The 19,872-nt window shown below is 34.8% G+C and overlaps 1 protein-coding gene across 2 annotated transcripts; it reads right to left on the bottom strand.

Annotated features, from left to right (window-relative positions):
* Positions 1 to 950: 950 nt before the first annotated feature.
* Positions 951 to 16,243, bottom strand: LOC133185500 (nucleolar protein dao-5-like). Of its 2 annotated transcripts, none has more exons than XM_061320769.1 (7): positions 16,133 to 16,243; positions 15,901 to 15,962; positions 13,010 to 13,099; positions 6,979 to 9,604; positions 4,137 to 4,196; positions 3,791 to 3,877; positions 951 to 2,073 (listed from the first exon to the last, which is right to left on the bottom strand). In XM_061320769.1, exons 1-7 carry the CDS (start codon positions 16,241 to 16,243, stop codon positions 1,915 to 1,917), a joined length of 3,195 nt encoding a protein of 1,064 aa, XP_061176753.1. In that variant the 3' UTR covers positions 951 to 1,914. The 2 variants fall into 2 exon arrangements, with proteins under 2 accessions (XP_061176753.1, XP_061176752.1); XM_061320768.1 differs by having other exon boundaries at positions 3,791 to 3,880.
* Between the last annotated feature and the right edge of the window lie 3,629 nt (positions 16,244 to 19,872).

A 19,872-nucleotide genomic window follows, 5' to 3' on the forward strand; every position in this document is an offset into this window, starting at 1 on the left:
ACAAAATATACGAAGTACCATAATAAAATTCCAAGAAGATTTAATGTTGAGAAAGCATAGTTTTGGCATGATTTAATTACCTGTGGAGTTACAGGAAAGGGGCATATCTCACCATCCTGTTTTTTGTTGAAAAAATCATATTTAGTATTTAGATCATAAATACTAATAAATATAATTACATGTATATACAGTTTAATACATTTCCTTTTTCTTCAAGGTAGAAAAAATGCACTTAAATTTACTATAAAAAGTATAGCTTTTTCAAAGACCTTTGCCATCTTTGGCAACAACCTTAAACTGTAATCTGACATAACCTTTCAAGTCGTGTTATTTTTAAGTACTCTAGTCCCTGGCTTTGTACTTCTTCAACAGCTTTTTACAGACATTAGCCCTACCATGTAAACGAAGGTGAAAAGAATAAATACACATTTCTATGTTTGCATGCAGAAAAAAAAACTTTCTGTTAATCATGAAAATATAGAAAAACTTAAAAATACTTGCAATAAAAATTAATTCTAGTTTCATTTACTGCAATTTTCTGTTGTTTGTCAAATTTTTTAATGATTGCATGTATTGTAAAATTGTTTTAAGTTGTACGAAAAAATTACATCACCAGAAAATTATCTCCCTTGCCTAGAACAGCATTTCAACCAATGAAATGATAGCAAATGTTCACACAGAAAAGAGGAAGTGCAGTCCAAAAACTGTAAAATTTTTCAACTCTGTATACCGTCTACCAAGGAAGACAGTAATGACAAGAGTTATGTCCCTCCATAGCAACTATTTAACCAAAAATAATGCTTTCCCCTCATCTGGTTTTGTAAGACTTGTTTTGAGCATTCTTGAGTTGAAATTCTGTTACATTAGTTTGATGTTAAATGATACAAAGACTGGACTAAAGCTTTAAATTTACATACCACTCATAAAAATTGACAAATACACGAGACAAATTGAACTCTGCAAATTTATTTCTTCCATTACTGACATCAAATTAATCTGTAAATCAACGTGTTTATGAATGTAAAGCTCATCTGTAAACATGAGAAACATCAAAAAAGCAAGATCTGTACAAATAAAATTTAATTTTTCTTAATTTCAACCTTGACCCTGGAATATAACACTGATGTAATGGAAATCTTATTCACTTCTACTGTAGATCACCAAGCATTCGCGAGAACTTATTTTTGCAAGATAAATATTTGGTACTTATAAGCCGGACAAAATTTTCAACCTGCTGGTTATTGCTGTATATAAGCTAAGCCAAAAAAAAATATATGCAAGAATGAAATTTTTGAGAGCAGACCGTCTTGGGTATTTTAATTACGCAAAAATAAAGTTCTCATGAAAAAAAAAAAAAGATTTACAGTACCAATACTGTTGTTATAATGAAATCTTTGAATTGTAAAGTGACTTGCATGATTTTGTAAACAGTTGGAATTCAGGCATATTTCCTCTCTATATGACTATGACCCTGCACATCAAGGAAGAAACTTTAGACTTTCATCATCTCACAAGTGTATCAAAGCATATCAAACAAAGCAGAGGTGATATAAGCTAGAATATTTCATGATTAAATATGTAACAAATCCATAAAAAATGTTCTTTAATGAAAAAAATTTTTTCCCCAAGTTCTATTTATTACAATAAACAATATAACAAGAAATCATTAGGCATCTGATTCTCTGACAAAATATATTTTAATGAATTTGCTAACTCCTCTTTTCACAAAGGAATTTGATAACCTGTTAAAAGTAGTGTTTTTATTTCACTATGGCAAATATGGACAGCTTTAACATTTGGTATATCTGAGACATTTTGTTGAGTGGCTCTAATAGGAATTAGTTGTGTTTAGCTCAGATTTTGTACATCAAAGAATTAACATTACTGTTAGGTCTATCAATGACACATCTTTCTCTATTCACTGTCAAATTTAACAGAGTAGACATTTGTGTCTATAGCACCTCCTGCGTAACTTCCCCTCTTTTTCTTGGTCTTTTCGTGCCTGAATGATTTGCCCTGTGTGAACTTGAGGTCACGGTTGGCCTTTTCTCCCCAAGACCCAGCAGATCCTTTCTACAAATAAGCAGATTCATTATAATCATTAATATGTTTTCCACAAAATTCGAACAAATTTAATTAAATATGGATTCAACAAGAGGCCCCTTAGCCTTGATAACTACTGAGTATAATGCATAATATCTAAATTCACACATATGGTGACACACCTAAATACAAACTAAAAGTACCTTGAACAAGGTCACAAAATTTTATACCTGACTTTTTTTAAAGGTACCTACATATATTTTTTGCAAAAGTGACCTTGACCTTGTCAAATTGAGCTTTGTACAAAAATGTGACACACCCTCTGGTAATAAAGAACCTTTTTGTGAAGCATGAACTTCCAGCGTTTCTCCATTCAAAAGAGATTGACTAGACATGAATTTGATGCTTATTCTACCAGTGACCTTAAACTTGCAAAAATGACCTTGGGTAAATGACATATCCTTACCTCACAAGTAATCTTTGTCTGAAAGAACTTCCAATGTTTATCCCTTAGAGAGTTAATGAAATTTTATACTTTTTCTGCCGGTGATCTTACTAGAGCAACCTTGAGTCAAGTCCATGACCCACCTTTAGGACATAAATAGCATGCACTTCCAATGTTTCTTTCGAAAAGGTGGACCAGATGTAAATTTTACACTTTTTCAACTATTGATCTAAAACTTTCTAAAATAATTTTGGGTCAACATCATGACACATCCTTGGGTCATAAACAACCTTTTTTGTCAATCAACTTCCAATTTTTCTCCATTAGAGACTTACGAACCATACATGGATTATGCACCTTTTCTTTGGTCAAGGTCATGTGGCACACATTTCTAAAATTGACCATGAACTTGATCAAATGACCTAGGCCAAGAACATGAGATACCTTTAGGTCAAAAGCATTCTTTGTATGAGGTATGAACTCCATTAGAAAGTGAATCAGACATGAATATTACACTTTAAACTTGCAGGAATAACCTTAAGTCAAGGTCATGACAATCTTCAGCAATCTTTGTGTCAAGTATGAGCTTCCAATGTTTCTTCATTACAAAGATATTGCCCAGAAATGATTACATAGAGAGACAGACAAGGTGATTCCTATATATCCCCTAGACTTCATTGGCAGGGGTAGCAAATATTTACAAATTTAAGATGAGAGTTCTTTATAAGATTCCTTTGAATGAAATTGATAAGTCTCCCATCCAACCCTAACCCCCAAATCCCACTACCACCACCATCCTTTGGCCATGACCTTGATAAATTCTTACAACCCAAATGAACAGTTTTTAGACAAACTATTTCATATGGAACTGTCTCATTTTGAACTCCCAGCATGGACCCCCTCCCTGGAAGAAATCAAAATTTCAAAACCTTTCTAATATTACCAATTTTGATGTGTAGGAGTTCAAGGTGCAGTGTAATATTTTGGAAACCATTATAGGTCCCTGATGAAAAGGAGCCCTCTAGTTTAAATTTGAAATTTTAACACTTTTTTTACATCTTCACAAACAGGCCAAACATAGCAAAAGAAATATTCTGTCTCCCGCTAGAAGAAGAAAAAAATGAAAAAATGTGACTGATACCAAAGAGCTAATATATATACATGTATACCCAACTTCCCTTAATAATTATGACTGAACAACAAATGGGTTGCATAATGTCTAAGTTACAAAAATTACAGAATTTTAGTTTGCTACTACAGAATATTCACCTTTTCTGACATATAGACTTATAGGTACTATACCTTAGCTTCAAATGAATTGTCTGCCAGCCTTGAATCCACAGTTATCTTCTCAGCTTGTACTCTCCTGAACGGTGTGTTAGGTGTTTTCTGTGATTTTAAAATAAGCATGTATAAGTGTCATTGATATATTTCTTACACTTAGTTATGTATGTAATTTCTAGACTAGAAATACATGTATGTATAAACAAAGACCTTCAATGTTACAGATATTATTTAGTGTTACATTTCTGATGAGGTTTGTGTGTTTTTTTTCCTTCACAAAGATGGAATAGGAGTAACTATTCTCTTTATCATATGGATAACATTACAAAATATACTTAAACATATAAAATAACAATGTGTATACCTTAGACTTAGCAGAGCCTTTATTGGCTTTCTGATTGAAGGAATTATCAGAATTTTCATCCTGAAAAAACAAAAGGAAGAAAAAATATCTATAAGGAATATTCATTGTCAGTGTTTGTCATAGATTCTCAGACTTAGGAAATCAACTCCTACTCTGTTCAATTTGACATATATATTACTCAGTTTAAAATCCATTATATAACTAACATTTACTTCCTTTGCACTTAATCTGTGCTGAATGTCAATTTTTACGTAATAACACACTCAAAGAGCAATATAATATATATGTATTAAAGGTAGGCCAATCCTTAGGTTCTGAAAATCAGCAATTAAATACAAAACAAGAGCCCATGGGCCACAGCGCTCACCTGAGTAACTTTGGCCTTGCTGTTTTTCACCTGATTTCTCCCCCCCCCCCCCCCCGTAGTACTTATTGTGGCCCCGCCCTATCCCCAGGGGTCATGATTTGAACAATTGGAATCTACACTATCCTGGATGCTTCCAAGTAAGTTTCAGCTTATCTGGCCCAGTGGTTCTTGAGAAGAAGATTTTTAAAGATTGTTCCTATATATTTCAATGTTAAACTTGGATTCCCTATTGTGGCCCCGCCCTACCCCTGGGGGTCATGATTTGAACAATTTAGAATTTACAATACCCCAGCATGCTTCCACGTAAGTTTCAGCTTTTCAGGCCCAGTGGTTCTTGAGAAGAAGATTTTTAAAGATTTTTCCTATATATTTCAATGTAAAACTTGGATTCCCTATTGTGGCCTTGCCCTACCCCCGGGGGTCATGATTTGAACAATTTAGAATCTACACTACCCTAGCATGCTTCCACATAAGTTTCAGCTTTTCTGGCCCAGTGGTTCTTGAGAAGAAGATTTTTAAAGATTTTTCCTATATATTTCAATGTAAAACTTGGATTCCCTATTGTGGCCCCGCCCTAGCCCCGGGGGTCATGATTTGAACAATTTAGAATCTACACTACCCCAGCATGCTTCCACATAAGTTTCAGCTTTTCAGGCCCAGTGGTTCTTGAGAAGAAGATTTTTAAAGATTTTTTCTATATATTTCAATGTAAAACTTGGATTCCCTATTATGGCCCCGCCCTACCCCCTGGGGTCATGATTTGAATAATTTAGAATCTACACTACCCCAGCATGCTTCCACATAAGTTTCAGCTTTTCAGGCCCAGTGGTTCTTGAGAAGAAGATTTTTAAAGATTTTTCCTATATATTTCAATGTAAAACTTGGATTCCCTATTATGGCCCAGCCCTACCCCCGGGGGTCATAATTTGAACAATTTAGAATCTACACTACCCCAGCATGCTTCCACATAAGTTTCAGCTTATCTGGCCCAGTGGTTCTTGAGAAGAAGATTTTTAAAGATTTTTACTACATATTTCAATGTAAAACTTGGATTCCCTATTGTGGCCCCGCCCTACCCCCGGGGGTCATGATTTGAACAATTTAGAATCTACACTACCTTAGGATGCTTCCACATAAGTTTCAGCTTTTCTGGTCCAGTGGTTCTTGAGAAGAAAATTTTTTAATGACCCCACCCAATTTTTGTATTTTCTTGATTATCTCCCCTTTCAAGGGGACTTGGCCCTTCTTTTTAACAATTTAAACTCCCCTTCACCCAAGGTTGCTTTGTACCAAGTTTGGTTAAAATTGGCCCAGTGGTTCTTGAGAAGAAGTTGAAAATGTGAAAAGTTTACAGACGGATGGACAGACAGACGGACGGACAGACGGACGGACAACGGGTGATCAGAAAAGCTCACTTGAGCTTTCAGCTCAGGTGAGCTAAAAAAAAATGTCTCTGAATTCATGGAGTAATATGTTTTTACCCATGGTATTTCTTCAAAGTTCTTTTTTATAGCTAATACATGTAATTCTATACAAGGAAAATTATCAAATTTATTTTCAGGAAATACAAATAAAAGCACCAGCTTTGCATTTTCTAATTGAAAATTGATCAAAAGGTATATTTTAGGACAAAAACCTTGGGTATCCAGGCATTTGGAGAAAACTGAATGTTTTTACACGTACACAGTATTCTAGTCAATTAACATCAATGGTTATATAATGGTTATATAATACATAGTGTAAAAAGCTTGTGCTATCACCTTATTATTGCAAAATAGCTTTTTGGTATTTATAAGCGAGACAAATTTTTTCGTGAGCTGTGGTTTCTTTTGTATATAATCCTTAACAATACAAATATACATGAGAATAACAATACAAATATACATGAGAATAAAATTTTTGCGAGCAAACAGACTGACGTTTTTACGCAAAAATAAAGTTCTCATGAATAAAAAGTGATTTACAGCACTTTGTAATTAATAAGTATTCATGACAAAACAGGTGATATAAAGCTTGTGGATTTGCACTCACCTTATTTGAAGTGAACATGCCAGAATTATTGTCTGAACAAATGTACACAATTTATTTGATGTGAACATGCCAGATTCCTTGTTTGATCTTATGTTCTCACCTTGACTGAACACCCCAAAATCATTTCCTGGACCAATGCACTCAATTTATTTCAAGTGAACACCCCAGAATGATTTTTTATTCCAGACTAATGTTCTCACCTTAATTGAACATACCAGAATCACTGTCTGAACCAATGTACTCACCTTACTTGAGTGAACACTCCAGAATCATTGTCTGAACCAATGTACTCACCTTATTTGAAGTGAACACACCAGAATCATTGTCTGAACCAATGTACTCACCTTATTTGAAGTGAACACACCAGAATCATTGTCTGAACCAATGTACTCACCTTATTTGAAGTGAACACACCAGAATCATTGTCTGAACCAATGTACTCACCTTATTTGAAGTGAACACACCAGAATCATTATCTGAACCCAATCCATTAACAGCTCCATTCATCAGAACAGGAGTGGAGGGGGTAGGAGCCTTGGTTTTCTGTTTATTTCCTGATGTTTTCCCCTCTGCATCACTGGAGTCTGAGGAGCTAGAATCACTGCTTGAACTGTCTTTTTTATTTTTATTGCTGTTACTCTTTGTGTCCTTTGTTAATTTTTTCACAGGTTCTTTTTTATTAGTGCCTGTTTTCGGGGTTGCGGCTTTCTTCACAGTTTCTTCCTCTGAAGAATCGGAGGAGTCACTACTGGAACTCTCCTCTTTTTGTGTTTTGGATGTTGGTTTTATCGGACTTTGTTTAGCTGCCACTTTGGTAGTGGCTGATTTATTGTCAGGTTCATCGTCTGATGAAGCTGAAGAGTCACTGCTAGAGCTTTCATTCTTTGCAGGAATTGCTTTCGCTGGAGTCACTTTCCCACCTGCTTTAGAAGCTGTTGCTTTCTTTGCCGTTTCCTCCTCAGAGGAATCTGAAGAATCACTGCTAGAACTTTCCTCCTTCTTTTTTAGAACTGGAGTTTTCTTGGCTGGTGTACCTTTAGCAGGTGTTTTAGGTGTAGCAGCTTTCTTTACTGGCTCTTCATCTGATGAATCTGAAGAATCGCTACTTGAGCTGTCTGCCTTCTTTTTCTGTATAGGAGTTGACTTTCCACTTCCTTTTGGAGCTGTTTTAGGCACTACTGCTTTAGATTTTGGTTCTTCATCAGATGAATCTGAAGAATCGCTACTTGAGCTGTCCTGTTTCTTTTTTGCAGGAGTTGACTTGGCAGGTGTAGCAGGCTTAGAGCTTACTTTAGGAGTGACTGCTTTCTTTTTTGTTTCTTCATCAGATGAATCTGAAGAATCACTACTTGAGCTGTCCTTTTTCTTTTTTGCAGGGGTTGACTTGGCAGGTGCCCCTTTCGTAGTTATTTTGGATGTAACATCTTTCTGTTTCTCCTCTTCATCAGAAGAACTGGAAGAATCACTGCTTGAGTCTGCCTCTTTCTTTTTCTGTGTAGGGGTAGCCTTCAGTGACTTTTTCTTTGAAACTGTTTTTGAAGGTGCTGCTTTTTTAGGTGGCTCTTCTTCTGATGAATCAGACGAATCACTGCTTGAGCTCTCTCCTTTCTTAACCTGTGTTGGATTTGACTTGGCAGATGAAGCTTTAGCACCACCTTTTGGTGTTATCTTTTTTGAAGGTTCATCATCTGATGAGTCTGATGAATCACTACTGGAACTTTCAGCTTTCTTCTTTGTAAAGCCTGCCTTTAGGTTTGAGTTATTGCCTGTCTTGGTAATGGATGCTTTTGCTGGTTCCTCATCAGAAGAATCAGAGGAGTCACTGCTAGAGCTGCCCTGTTTCTTCTTTGCTGGCACTGGTTTCGCAGTTCCTTTAGTTGCTGTTTTCGCTGGAGTCACTTTTCCAACTGCTTTAGAAGCTGTTGCTTTCTTTGCAGTTTCCTCCTCAGAGGAATCTGAAGAATCACTACTAGAACTTTCCTCCTTCTTTTTCTGAACTGGAGTTTTCTTGGCTGGTGTACCTTTAGCAGGTGTTTTAGGTGTAGCAGCTTTCTTTACTGGCTCTTCATCTGATGAATCTGACGAGTCACTACTTGAGCTGTCTGCCTTCTTTTTCTGTATAGGAGTTGACTTTCCACTTCCTTTTGGAGCTGTTTTAGGCACTACTGCTTTAGATTTTGGTTCTTCATCAGATGAATCTGAAGAATCACTACTTGAGCTGTCCTTCTTTTTAGCAGGAGTTGACTTGGCAGCTGTTGCAGGTTTAGAGCTTGCTTTAGGAGTGGCTACTTTCTTGTCTGGCTCTTCATCGGAGGAATCTGAAGAATCGCTACTTGAGCTGTCCTTCTTTTTAGCAGGAGTTGACTTGGCAGGTGTAGCAGGTTTAGAGCTTGCTTTAGGAGTGGCTACTTTCTTGTCTGGCTCTTCATCGGAGGAATCTGAAGAATCGCTACTTGAGCTGTCCTTCTTTTTAGCAGGAGTTGACTTGGCAGCTGTTGCAGGTTTAGAGCTTGCTTTAGGAGTGGCTACTTTCTTGTTTGGCTCTTCGTCGGAGGAATCTGAAGAATCGCTACTTGAACTGTCCTCTTTCTTTGCAGGAGTTTTCTTGCCTTGCGTGTTTGAAGTGCTCTCAGCTTTACTAATTGGGGCTTTCTCTTTCTTTCCTGGCTTTGATTTCGGGGTAACAGCACCTTTACTTCTATTTAAAGAGGATGGTGGGGGGACTGCATTGTAAGATGTATTTTTAGCATTTGATACTTTCTTTTCATCCTCCGACTCTGAATCAGAAGAACTATCATTTGACTTTTTAATTATTTTTTTAGTTTTGTTTACAAGGGGTTTTTTAGCCTTTGGTTTCTGGTTTTCTGTATCTGAACTTTCCGAGTCTGAATCAGAATCTGAAGTTCCACTCTGTGCTTTAGATGGAGTGCCTTTATTTGCATGTTGAGTGCCTGGTTTCTTAGCTTTAGGAGTCGTCTTTTTCTTTTTCCCTGGCTTGGCATCTGAATCTGACGAGTCACTCTCCCGGTCCCTCTTCTGAGTTTGTTTTGGAGTTTCATTTTCAGAGTCACTGTAAATTCATACAGATAATCAGTTAATTATAGATTAAAGAGAATATTACTACAGTAAAACATGCCTAATCCAGAGACCATTGGTTCCATAGAAATTGGTCAAATTAGACAACATTCCTGATTATACAACATTTTAAACAATAGAATTTACCGAACAGGATTTAAAGTTTACATCGTATTAGGTAAGATTTCGGAATACAAACATCAGGTTTAGACAAGTTTCACTGTATATAAATGTATAATGTATCAAGTAAAGTGTACCTTTCAAATCTAATGGCCACTTGCATACCTGTAGCTCAGGTAACCCTGATTTAATAGGTGACCTGGGGATCAGATAACCCTGTCTTAAACCTGGCTTAAGCTGTACTCAGGTGAGTACTGTATTTGGCTGAATATAATACACACTTTTTTCCCAGAAAATGTTTTTTTGTGAGAAATGGGTGCCATTTTTGTCAAATTACGAGAACATGAAAAAATTGGGCGCACCCAACATTTATAATAATTCTATATAAATAATCAGCCATTAAAAATAAAATTGTGATTTTAAAATACGTGAAAACAAAATCTCACGATCTTACAGTGTTATTAATTCCTCACATTTCATGAGGAATCTACTGTCTGCATGCTTTATTGTATTTTTTTTGACAAAAACCATTACATCAATAATATATTTTATTTACTCATAATAATTACAATGAATTATTCACCGTTCACAGATATTGACAACCAACATAATTCAGGAGGATGCACCAATAATGTCGGAAGAATCTGCTAAACCGCCACAACCAATTTGGTCTATCTCATCAAAATAATACTCCATCACTTATATAAACCTTCCTTTAAACCTGCCCATTACCTGGTTTACAGTAAACCACAATTCTGAGCTCTACTCAGATAAATCAGAGAGGTCTGCAAGTGACTGGATAATTTTGAACCTGACTTAAGCCTAGATTACCTTGACCCAGGCTTAAGCCAAACATGTGCAAGTGGCCATTCAAGAAGCCCACATCAATATTTCATCAACTTAAATTATTTTGATAAAATATTGATACTTTTTATGGAGAATTGATACATTACAGATATTTTATATTCTACAGCTAACTACCATACAGCTACACAAACTACCCTAGAGATAATAGGACTATATGAATGAATGTTTATCATGGTTATCACAGTTACATAGAATTCCTCAAGGATAATTCAAATTTTCCTGCTGCATGTATTTTGCATAAAATACCATATTTTATCATAAAATCTATCTGATTGCTCATTGTTTGAATTGAGAAATGTTTCAGTGCTGGTGGTCTAAATATTTTGATACATTGATCAGATTTTTATGTTTGTACATGAATTCTCATCAAAGACAGTCTTTTCAATGTTTCTTGTCCCAGATTTTCCTTTATTTAAATTACAAGCTTAGATTTCATGGTTAAAGGGGTTATTTCATCCTGCAGTACTTATTAAATTTTAATACCCCATAGGGGATATGAATTTGTGGGTCACTTCATTCCATTAAAAACAAGAGGCCCAAGGGCCTTAACGGTCACCTGAGTATAATACAACAATTTAGAAGTTAAATACACTGATAGTTGAAGCTTTGTTGCCGTAAAGCAAGAGAAGTAGGAAGATCAGGATCAACAAAATAATTAGTCTAGTATTCAGTATCAACTCATAAATTAAGTTCTAATCTGTCCCCACTTCACACTATGCAGACTATTAACAAACTATTAGTGCTTCTGTACTATTTATAAACCCATATTAAGACCTCTAGCATTGACCTCTCTTATGGTCCTTGAAGAACATTTAATAGGATAAGTTATTTTTGTCTCTTTTTTATTTATCTATTACTTACAGGTCTACCTGTTTATTAAAACTAAGAAAGTACTTTTTTAATTATACGATAAACATTCTTGCATAATTATCTTATTCTATTAACCTTTCAAATACATTATTTAGAGTGATTAATTATCAAAGGTGAATGGAAAAGGGGAATAACTTCTCTCAGTAGAATACAAATTAATAGAGCCCTGTCCAGGACCAGAATGCTTAGACCAATGGTCCAGATGTTTAAAAATCTGGTAGAAATACGTTTACTCATATCATTTAAACTTTTACTCAGTTTGCTTCAAATATGCCCAGAAGCAGAGAAGAATTTCACAGGTACAATGCATTTTCACTACAGATTCAACAAAGCCTTACCCTATCACCAGAACCCAAGACCAAGGGTCAAGAAATTTACAAATTTGGAAGAGTTACCCTCATCATCATAACTATGAACTTCAAAGAATTAACACTTTTCCACTATATTATCAAAAGCCCCCCCCCCCCCCCCCCCCCCCCCCCGTTATGCCAGAACCCCTGACCCTAGGACCACAAGATTTAAAAATTCTGTTCAAAGCTCCCATTTTCATCATAGCTAAGCAATTTATTTATCAGCTCAACACTAAGGAGCAGACAGGATTAATTAATGATTAATAGAATCAATGCATTTTCACTATATAATCTATAGAGCCCCGCCCTAACACCAGAACCCCTGACCCTGGGGCCATGAAATTCACAATTTTTGAAAAGGCACTTTTGCTCATCATAACTATGTACTTAGTTACTTTATTTAATACCCAGGAGCAAAGAAGAAGATTTTCAAAGAATTAATGCTTTTTCACTATATAATCAATAGAGACCCACCCTAACACCAGAACCCCTGACCCTGGGGCCATGAATTTCACAATTTTGGAAGAGGCACTCTTGGTTATCATAACTATGTACTTAGTTCCTTTATTTAATACCCAGGAGCAGAGAAGAAGATTTTCAAAGAAATAATGCACTTTCACTATATGATCTATATAGCCCCACCCTGGGGCCAGAACCCCTGACCCTGGGGTCATGAATTTCACAATTTTGGTAGAGGGCTCCATGCTTATAACAATGATGCCAACAGTTTGACTGCTTGATGTCCAGGAGTAAAGAAGAAGATTTTTAAAGATTGCATTATTTTTGGTGGTTTTAGCCCCACCCTTCAGGCCCCAGGGGGGCAGGGACCATGAAATTCACAATTTTTGTTTCCCTTCACCCATAGATGCTATATACCAAATTTGGTTGAAATTGGTTGAGCGGTTCCAGAGAAGAAGCTAAAAATGTTCAAAAGTTTACGACTGACGTACGACGACAGACAAAAACGGATAGCAATAGGTCACCTGAGTTTACTCAGGTGACCTAAAAAAGCAAAAATTAACCACCCCCCCCCCCTAAAATTTCTAATTTCACAGTACTAGTTTTACAATATTGTCTGGGAAAATAAAACAACCTAATAACTGTTAAGTGGTATGAAAAGTGAAACTGAATCACACATCATAATGATATCACTCTGTAACATTAGTTTTCTGAACCCTGTATGTATAACTTACCTTGAGGAGTCACTCGAAGACGAGTTTTGTTTAGACTTCTTTGAGGCTGGAGAACCATCAGACGTATTTAGTTTTCGTTTGTCACCCAATCTACATGAAGAAAGCAAAAACAGACCTGAGGTATTTTCAGTTTAAACTAGTCACTCCAATGACAATAACAAATTGATAAAATAACAATCTGACAAAAACAAATCACTTCACCCAATACAAATTTCCATTTCACACCCTGGATGACTCTATTAGATCATAAACTAATTGTGTAACTAATAATATCTAAAGTCCGAGAGTTATTTCTCCAGAATGACCAAAAAAAGGTTCTCATTCTTTTGACCAACCTCAAATAATCCTGTGTACTAAGAGGATTTATAGCAAGCAATTAGGTATGAGTATCGCAAGCTACCTAACGATATGATACATATCACAATACGTTCGTGCGATACAACACATATCAAGATACAGCTGTCAACAATTGAATACACCGTTATCTTAACATATTATTCTTTGCTAACCTCCACAGTTATAGAAAATATGAAAAAAAAAACTTGATATCCCTGATGAAAGTTAATAAAAGGTGGATTTATAGTCTTGACATTGTATTTTTTCTTTGCTACCTTTTTTTCAGCCATTTTAAAACATAAAAAATTTGTTAGGTTGTATGTAGAAGTCAAACAAAACAATAAAAGTTATCTTGTACTGTATCACGATATATACCCAAATCATGAGCCCTTGTGATCAATACAATCGTTGTATTGATGTATCTTTACACTTCTACAAGCAATGCAACAACACCTGGGTGAGCAGAAAATTCAGACTACTGTACAATGATCCAATAGAATATTTTTCTGCAGTAAACTCAGTACCCACAATCCTCCATAAATTGCATGTGTTTGCCCAAACTACGTTCGTGTGATAACCATGGAAAAGTTCACAACTATAACCCAAACTAATCTTGCTTCACTTTAAATTGCTGATAAATCGATAGATTTAATGCTCTCTGTTGACATTTTCACTTCTGACACTCTGTTAAAGGGTTTTTATCACGTCTCAAAATTTACATGCTATTAAAATCATATATTTAAAAAATTTTGCTAAAAAATTAATATTTTTGATGTTTCAGCTATTCAAAGTTTGAATTTCTCAATATGCATATTTTGATCGCCGATGTTACGCGCCATTGCTCTGACGTCATAGGTGTCAATCCTGGTCAAGCGAAGTACTTATTGTGTATACAAAAGGGCTCATTTGTTTGCGTCTATTAAACCTGTAAGAAAATAATTAAGAGATAATTGGATAATTGACAGCTAGTAAGGTATAATTTATGGCTTTAGGATGCACAAATGTGCACAAGAAAGGTTTTAGGAAGATATTTTTTCCATATTTCCTGGACTTGGTTGAGAGATGAAAGAGGGGCCTTTTTCTGCAAATGCGATGGCGTTTATCTCCATTCAGAACATTTCAACAATCGTTTATGCCCGATCGATCACAATTTTTTTCTGTCCTATAAAATATTTTAAGGAAAGATACCTTTAAAAAAAAAAAATAAATGACAAGCACGCATTTTTTAAAAGTCGCACAGAATCTAGTAGGAATGTTGTGAACTTCGTAATGGCGTACAGCTCCATTGAAGAAGTATCATTTCTATTACATGATATTCACTACTGGAACAGATAGAAGATAAACAGGATTTATTTATATATAATTAATTAAAATAATAATGAAGGAGAATTTAAAAATCCCATATTTATAAATGTTTACGAAGTTAAACTTATTAATTCGTTCTATTTAGTCGAAGTCCCGAGTTGTCAACGGCTTCGTCTTTGGTGTCCTCTCCTATTGTCGGCGTATTTTCTGGTTATTTCTCTCTGCTAGACGTTCACACATAAAAGATTGACCGTCCATAACCAAAGGAATAAAGTCGATGTCAAAATTTCAACCGGCCATATTGTGTTTTCTATTTATTTAGCGTAGAAATCTATTCAATATATTTTTTCTTACGATAAGCCTTACGAGTTCTATTGACCATTGACACCTATGACGTTTCAGTACCACGTGACCCCTATCTAATTAGTGGTGATTTTTACTTCGAGGACCCTATCTTATGGGCATTTTATCGTCTAATTACGGCCGTTTTCAACATTATTTCATAATTAAACGATAATTATATGTATCAAGAATATAATAGTGTTTCATTTTTAAGAAATTTAGATACGTGATAAAAACCCTTTAAGGAAAAGCAACTAACATAAGAATTATGTAATGTCACAGTTTACTTTCAAATGTTTCATGTGGTTTGAAGAGGCGGATCTAAGTGAAAAGTCTATATAAAGGTTTTTAATGGTATCTATAGTAGTGAATGGCACTGAATGCACAACTGTGCTTAGGCCAAACAAAAAAATATGTGTGGTTCCGGTTACACCTCCAAAAAATTTAGGGTAGGTAGGTACGGATTTTTTTTTTTTTTTTTTTTTTTTTTTTTTACAAAATGATTTTCAAAATTTTTCTAAATAATACCTATCACTGCTTTGCAAATGGCATTTAGATGTGGTGTGATAATATATTAGTCAACATTGGTAGGGAGCACCTAGTTATGAATATCAAACAATTTTTTTAAATCAAAAATATAAAAACACAAAAAAAATTCTGGAAATAATATGAAAATTGCCGAAAAAAGTTTCGGGTCGGGGGTTTAAAATAGGGATGGTTGGGTAACCGTAACCATACATATTTTTTTATTTGGCCTTACCAAGCCTGTCGCACCATGAAACATATGAAAAATCATTGTCAGATGTACTTGTACACATGTAAATGTTGTTTTATGTTTTTTTGTGTGTTTGTTTTTATTTTTTTTAATTTGGCTCTAATCAAGAAGAGGGTGTGTCTGCACTACTTACTTCGCAGCTGACCACTGTCCGTATATTTGTTGAAGCTTTGGCGATCCTGCAGGCGGAGGTTTCTGTAAAGAAAGTGACAATCTTATCACCAAAGACCCAAAAATACACTAATCATTTTACACAATACACGTGGACAGCCACCAAACACGTGCTTTTGTTTTGGTTAGCATAAAAACAACTCTTGTGTGCGTGTAATCATTGTCACTGCATAAAATCATAAATTAAAACATACTGTTTTTAATTTCCGCTTAAATGTCTCGGCGACATCTTGGCAATATTCTTTCAGAAAGTCATAAACCAAGGGGAAAAGTGTTTTCGGATTGCTTGCACCACCAGTTGCCATTTTTGCAAGCGTGTAAAGGACAGAGCAATCAGAGTAGCGTGTACGCTTTATTTCGGGTGCGCCGATTTACCCAAAAGGACAGAAAAGAACCCCCAAACGGTCGTCCAAAGAACACCCCAAGAGATCATATGATAAACATTATGTTATACATTGACTGATTGGGGTAAAAAAAAAATTGTAATTTTTTTTAAAAATTCATATTCGTTGATAAAACGCCAGAATTAGATGTCAAGATTCATCCTACAAATAGAGATATTGAATATGGTATACTTAACTGGGTGGTTGTGGCCATTTTCAGTCTATATTGATCTCCTTTAAGGTCAAGATCTAGTAAATGAAAGGTGCCTACAGATTTCTCAAATTTGAGAAATCAATTCCTTTAATGATGCTTTGTAACTTTAGCTTGGTCAAATAAGGTGTTTCGGGGCATACTTTGTAGATAGACAAGACGAAAAATCATATTTTACACTGTCATTTTAAATGAAAAATTAAGAAAATAGTCATGAATGCGGGAGTTTTTTCCATATCAGACAAAGGAAATGTATCCAGATTGCCTACAGTCTCTCAGAAAACGGCAATTTGAACGTTCTTGGTTTCTTCTTTAAAATAAAATTAAATTGAATATAGGTATCGGGATTACTTTTCATATGATTTCAAATTGAATTCCATGAAAATACTTTATTTTCTACATAATTCTATTAGAGCCGTAGAGTACGGGAAAAAGAAAGTTGAAATTGATTATGACGTCATAATGGATCTAGCACCAAAAAGTTAGTCTAAAGTCATTTACTAGATCTTGACCTTAAGGTATGTCACTCGTCAGCCTTTTAGAAAATTTCAGTCAGAACCTCTTACTTAAAAGCTATTTATTACAATTCAATCTTTATAACATATTTAAATTAAACAATGTAAAATGTTCAACATTCAAATAAAAAAACTGCTCAAAAATTCACAAAGAAGCAAGGTTTATAAGGGACTATTTCTTGTGGCGGAAGGATATTTAGCAGAAAATTCTGCAAATCTACACATTTATTAAATTTAATATCTTGGAACTTTAGCCTCACATACTTTTACTCAGAGAATATTTTCCGTTATGATATGCCTGGAATATTAAATATAGGTCTCAATTTATATTTTTATAACAAAATTTACACCTTCGCTCAACAAACATTGCAAAGAAATGAAGATATATTAAGGAAGTCGAGATAAAATTTACACAGTTTTTTGCCTGAAAATCGCATATTTTGACCAATATTTCAAAATTTACATCACTGACCCCAACTTTTTCTTTCATTATTTTAAAATACACGATACTTTTGACCGATCAGCACTTAAGTCGTAAAAAGTTTGACACAAGAAAATATTCTGTTGCCTATTTAGATTTTTAATACCCGAAATATGAGACTTTTTTAGTGCAAAAAAGGTCACACAATAATTTACGCGCATTAATTTGCATGATTTGTTCAATGATAAATATTATTCCTACTATTTTACGTAAAATAAGATTATGTTTATTGCCATGGTTACATCTTATAAAATATTATAACGGTTAAAGTGATTAATCAAAGAGTTACAATTTAAGTGCAAAAAGGTCAACTTAATTGTACCGTACCTCAGTTAGATGCACACTGACCCCCCATTTTCTCTGCGATTTTGAGTCATACTATATGAGTACTTATCCAAAATATACTTCTCAAAAAATCCTTGATATAACAAATTTCACGAGTGACATACCTTAAAAGAAGAGCTCCTATAAAGATATACAAAAATGATACAAAAATGATCAAATTTTAAAACTAAAATGTATGAAATTTTTGTTTGCCAAATGATAGTTGACAGCTTAAGATGTCATATCTAAAAAATTAAGTTATATCTGATGGTTAATTTGGTGACCCCCCAGCCTCCTTAATAAGAAAGTCATTCCCAACTAAGCTTTTTTTTTTTTTTTTTTAAACTTTTGTGTTAGATAGAGTAGCGCGTAAGTTTCGCGTTTTGCATGCTATAAACGCCTAGAACAGCAATTATTGTAAAATATACCTTTGGCATTAAAATGAACAGCAAAATAATGGCAAACTAAGAACTTATTTATGTTATATTCAAAGAAAATTTTGGAAGAGAGCACTATCTCAAAATCATCTACCCCCCCCCCCCCGTTCCTACGACCGTGATTAGTGTTAAATTTAATCCCGCTGCAAACATTTTCATCTTGCAAGCAGTTTGCCTGCTAAATGTCCATGCGCATTGAAGAATTAAATTTTCAAATATTCAATGCATTTTCAATATTATGACTAAGTAAGCCCCACCCTGAGACTTGATCCATAGACCCAGAGGTCATGAATTTTACCATTATAATTAAGGGTAGGGTGCTCATTGTATTCGTGCAAACAGTTTTCCTGCTATAGATGACTACGAGAAAGAAATTATTCAGAGATACAACACATTTTCAATACATGTATATGACAAAGTAAAGATTTTCACAGATCCGTAAAAAGAAATTAGTTGGGGTGGGGTGGGGTGCGGGCATAATCGTAAATTAGGAAATTAGCTTTATTATGTACTACCAAAATTATTGAGGTTGTACAACTGTAAATTAGCTTCGTTTTCTATTGTAAAATACGTACTGACAAAATCCCCCCCCCCTCCATGGTTCCTTCGTTCAGCCTGTTTCATAGATATGATGTGTTTTCAATAGAAATGCATCGCCAACTTAGATCCTTCCTCGGGCCTGAACAATAAATTTCACAAATTTGATAAAGGGATCATATCCCCTACGTGGGGATATTCCATAATGATTTGCTAACTACAAACCTTTAGGGGAAAAAAAACATTCTCATTATGTGTTATCCTCGTATTATTATCAAACTGTGGTCACAGAGCTCATGACTCGGACAAAAATGATTTAAACGTTTGTAATTTTCTGGACTGGGAAAATTACTTCAAAAATCCATGCGAGGAGAAATGAACTCCTCTTCTTTTAATGTTTCCCACTTAGCCCCGAAGATCAAAACAAGGACCAAAGTCTGTTACACTAAATGTACTTGAAGAAGCTAAATATGTATCGTTATATTATAAGACCATTTCCAAATCTTACTTTGTTTACATTTAATTAATAAAAGCAGGCCCGTAGGAAGCAATTTCAGTTTGGGGGGGGGGGGGGCAGCCATTTTTCAGTTAACAGTTGAGGGGGCACTACCAAAAATTTCCTGACAAGCCAAAAAAGGGGGAGGGGCATATGATATCTATGTTTACTATAGTAATCTATACACCTTAAATTCTGTAAATATATTCTTGGTGTTCATAAGAAAAGTACAAATTTTGCAGTATTGTTTGGATTGGGTAGGTTCCATCTGCATTATGATATTGTCAAACTGTTAATCAAAAGTTGGTATAGATTTCAAAATTTGTCCACAGAATTTCCTTTAGAATTTAGAATTAGATTATTATGTAAAAAATTGGTATACAAGTCAACAAAGTTATACCGATGGTAAATTAAGCACATATGTAAAACTCAAACAAAATTGGGGTTATGAAAATTATTTATCAGTAGTTAAAAAATTTCATCACAGAAAATCTCTATGTAAATTAAGAATTTCTTGTCACAGATTGCAAATTGAAGTGGGATGATTTAC

This window comes from Saccostrea echinata, unplaced genomic scaffold (genome assembly GCF_033153115.1).
Source record: "Saccostrea echinata isolate AGI-Se365-2 ecotype Australia unplaced genomic scaffold, CSIRO_AGI_Sech_v1 ptg000012l, whole genome shotgun sequence".
NCBI lineage: Eukaryota > Metazoa > Mollusca > Bivalvia > Ostreida > Ostreidae > Saccostrea > Saccostrea echinata.